Here is a 3,801-nt window from a genome sequence, read left to right as displayed (position 1 = left end):
AATCTTTGATCTCCTCGCCTGTACACTCCTGTCTGGCACTGGCTCCCAGGGCCTTAGGATCTCCTGTCCTCACTGCCAGGGCCTCGTGTGCGCCCTTCCTGGGCTTCCCCTAGTGCAGTGTAGATGATCCTGAAGAACAGGATGGACCCTGTGGCCTCCCCTGCAGGGCTTTACTTCTGCCGCCCCCCCCCCCCCCCCCGCTTTTCCTCTCCAGCCCTGCACCTTCTGGCAGGGGCAGGCCCCAAGTAGGGTCCTCCAGGTCCACGTGGGCTGGGGGCCAGTGGACATGTTCAGCTCAAAGTCCACAGGGTGGGTATTTAGGGGTGGCCGGATGAGCAGGACAGAACCCCCAGCCATACCTTCTTCAGCTTCTGCTTCGTTGGGGCTCCCATCTGAGGCCCAGGCATCCCATGTGCTGGATGCAGTGGCTCCCTGCTTTCCTCTCCAGCATCTCTTCCGGGACCCAGACCTGACCCCCACTGAGCCTGTTGCCAGTTGGTCTTGGTTGTTGAAGTCCCTTCCAGCTGGCAGAGAGTGAGAAGGCTTGCCTTGGTCTGGCTGCCCTGTCCCTCTGCCCCACTCAACTCATCTGCTATTTGTCTGGGCTTCTCTTTCCCCTGCTTCCAATATCTCTTTTGTCTCCTTGGCCTGTGGTAGGAAATGTTGCCCTGTTCTCCCGAGCCTACTTGGCCTTGGACTTGGATGGCTCTTGTCCCAAGCCCAGTTCCCGTTTCCCGACTCAATTGCAGCCTGTTTCTTCTGCTTTACCAAGAGCAGGTTGGAAGGGTTGATGCACGTACCCTGATGTGGCCGTCTTCCCCACAGCTATAGCAGAATGTGTGGCGTTTCCGTTTTCTCGAACCTCGAGAGCCAACCCTTGCCACACCACCCCTTCGGTGTTGGCCTCTGCCCCTCCGGCGCCGGTAGCCCTGGGAAGGCCTCGCATCAAAACTGTTGCCAGAGGCAGGGAGAGGTACTGCCCCAACCCCAGTGATCCTGGCAGGTGGCCTTGGGGCTACTTCCAGCCCCTCCAGGCTCTCCCTATCTGGACCTAAAGTGGCCTCCCATTCCTCCTCCTCACGCAGGAGCTTCACCAGGGCCAGGAAACCAGGAGGCTTCCTTCGCTGTTTCATCAACTTAAGCTTGTCTCGGAGTTTGTCAGGAAGGATGGCCCCACTTAAGACTCGTTTCAGGCGAGTCTGATTCACGTTTCTACGTGATACCACATTGTTTTCTACAGCTCTTTGGAGCAGGGGTTCCAAACGTAACACAAAGCTAGATACTTTCTCTCCTGCCTCCTGATAGGCCTTACACAACTTCACCTGGGCAATTTTATGGCTCTCCACAGGTCCGAACACCTGCTGCAAGGCAGCCAGGCACTCCTCCACAGTTATGGAAGCATTGCTGGCCCGGAGCCCACTGACCACCTGGAGAGCAGGGCCGCGTAAGCATTCCATCAGCCTCCGCCTCTTTTCCCCCTCGGGCACCTGCCACATCTGTAGCATCTCAGTGGTGTGCTCAAGCCAGGCATCAAAGGCCAGTGCACCTGGGATGGATATGGTGTTCCCAGAAAACACTCTTAGTTCTCGGTACAACATTTGTTCTAGCAGAGGCTGCACTGCTGCCCCCAGAGTCTGGGCCCAGGTCCAGAACTCTGGTGATATAGTCACTCTTGGAGCCGAACAATTGGTGTCCGACCCGAGGACTCGGTTCATATCTGCCACGGTCCGCCTCTCCTCCTCTAAGAAGCGGTTCAATCTGTCGAGAAACTCCCCATCTGAGTTACGGGGTTTTACAATCACTTCCCAGGGCCCCCCCTTTCCTGGTATTTCCCTTGGGAGCAAAGCATAGTCGATATCTTGTGCCAGCTCCAGTAGAATCGCCTGGGCGTTCTCCTCCCTCCTAAACATCCTGCCAATCACCCTGTATCTGCCTAGGTGCCTGCAAGCCTCCTGCAGTGTCTCCTCAAACTCATCCTCTCCACAGTCCTCGGGGATCCCCAGGATGAGCATGCACCTCTGGGTGTTCAGGTGCTCCCCCCGACACCAATCCTGTAACAGGGCCAATGGCATGTCCTCGAATCTCTGCGGATACTAATTTGGGGGGAGTGATCAGGGCGGGAGGCACATATCTGGATCAATTCCTAGGGTGATGGCAGAAGGCTCAGGTCTCCACAGCCTGTGAATGCGAGCAGGGCGAGAGCGAGGTTAATGCCCACCTCTCCGCACGCCCATCCCCACCCCCAGTCGCCCTCCTCCCCTAGCGGCGCCTCGGCAGCCAGGCCCCGCCCCTGCCCAGCCACCCCCCCACCCGTGGGGTCTCTGCGGGCCTCAGCCCCCTCCCCGCGCAGCCCCAGGACCCCTGCCCTGCAGGCTGCTTCAGTTCTGTTCGGGCGGACAGGCGAGGGGCGGCGGAGTCTCCCGGGGCCCAGCTTCTCCCTCCCCAGGTGGGTCTGATACCTTCTCCCAGGGCAAGGTCCCTTCTGGTCAGGGTCCCCACAGGGCTCTCCGGGGGCTCTGCGCGGCGGCGGCGGCGAAGGCGCGGGGCGGGGGGGTGTCGGGCGCCCCTGGCTCCCAGCGCGGGCGTTCGCTCAGACCGTGGCTCTCCCTCGCTCGCGCAGCACGTGGGCCAGTGCGCCGGCGCCTGCTCGCCTCAGCTCTCTGCAGTGCGGACACGGGGCGGGGGCGCGGCGGCGATGCAGCGCGGACCCCTCCGCGTCGTCCGGGAGACCGCAGGGCCATTGGCGCGGACGGGTCACGAGGCCGGGCTCTCGCCACCGCCCCTAGGGGCCCCAGGTCCCCGAGTGACGTCACCTGCTCCTCTCCCCTAGCCCCCCGCCACGAGGCCCCCTCGGGCACACAAGCGCCCGCCCACCCCCACCCCCACTGCGGTGTCCAAAGGTCTGTGGCGGCCAGTCCCAGTGCCTTTGGCTCTCACCACAGCGGTTCCTGGTCCGGGCTCCTGCCCCTCCCGCACGTGCCACGGAGGTGCCAGCAGGGAGAGGGGTCTGCACCCCGGCATGCCCACCAGAGGGCCAGGGAGTGGTTTGAGGTGCGCCAGGCAGCTCTGCATTATGGCCAGGGTCAGGGAGCCGGGTTCTGGGGTCTGTTCACCTGCTCTTATCCTCCCCCTCCCCGTCCAGGACTGGTCCTCTGGCTGGAGAAGCCAGGTGAGGCCAGGGGCACCTGGTGCCGGTGCCATCCGTGCAGGAGATGCCCCAGGCACTCACGCAGCTCACGCACACCACCCCAAGGAGGGTCTACCATCTCCCTGCTGTCCATCCCACTGCTGGGACCTGCAGCCCTCCAGCCAAAGCGCTTCGCTGCCCAGGTGCCAGTGGACAGGTTTACCGGGGCCTTTCCGGTTTTGTGTGCTGCAAATCTAGTGACTTGGGAAACCACTTCCAGGGCTTGGAGCCCAATCCCTTGGGCCTGCCCTTCCTTGGCAGCCGTGTGCCATGGGTTCTATTGTATCCGTTTGATCCCGGGGCAGCAGCCAAATGAAGGGAGTGACTGCCCCTCAGGCAGTGGGCCCAGATGTTCTGTGGGTCCTGCCTGCTCTGTCAGCCGCATGCTCAACTCCTGTTCACACAGCTTCAGCTCCTTTCCCAACACACAAAGAGGGGCTTCTGGTGATTTTCAGGACAGGTTCACCCATCCAGCCAAGTCTGGGAGGCCACCTTGCAGTGAGTGGGGCACAAAACTGTCCAGACTTCCTGCACCACCCTGAGTTGGTCAGTGTTCTGCTCGTCAGCCTGGCACTTGTCAGGGACCAAGAAGAAATGGCCCCAGGGGCTTTTCC

The 3,801-nt window shown here is 61.6% G+C and overlaps 1 protein-coding gene across 1 annotated transcript; it reads right to left on the bottom strand.

Moving 5' to 3' along the window:
- PNMA3 (PNMA family member 3) lies at nucleotides 1-2,714 on the bottom strand. Its single transcript, XM_033201665.1, has 2 exons — nucleotides 2,460-2,714; nucleotides 1-2,178 (listed from the first exon to the last, which is right to left on the bottom strand). Exon 2 carries the CDS (start codon nucleotides 2,070-2,072, stop codon nucleotides 765-767), a length of 1,308 nt encoding a protein of 435 aa, XP_033057556.1. The 5' UTR covers nucleotides 2,073-2,178; nucleotides 2,460-2,714; the 3' UTR covers nucleotides 1-764.
- Nucleotides 2,715-3,801: the final 1,087 nt, after the last annotated feature.

Source organism: Trachypithecus francoisi, unplaced genomic scaffold, assembly GCF_009764315.1.
Source record: "Trachypithecus francoisi isolate TF-2019V2 unplaced genomic scaffold, Tfra_2.0 Lachesis_group6, whole genome shotgun sequence".
NCBI lineage: Eukaryota > Metazoa > Chordata > Mammalia > Primates > Cercopithecidae > Trachypithecus > Trachypithecus francoisi.
This window is presented reverse-complemented; position numbering and strand designations above follow the sequence as displayed.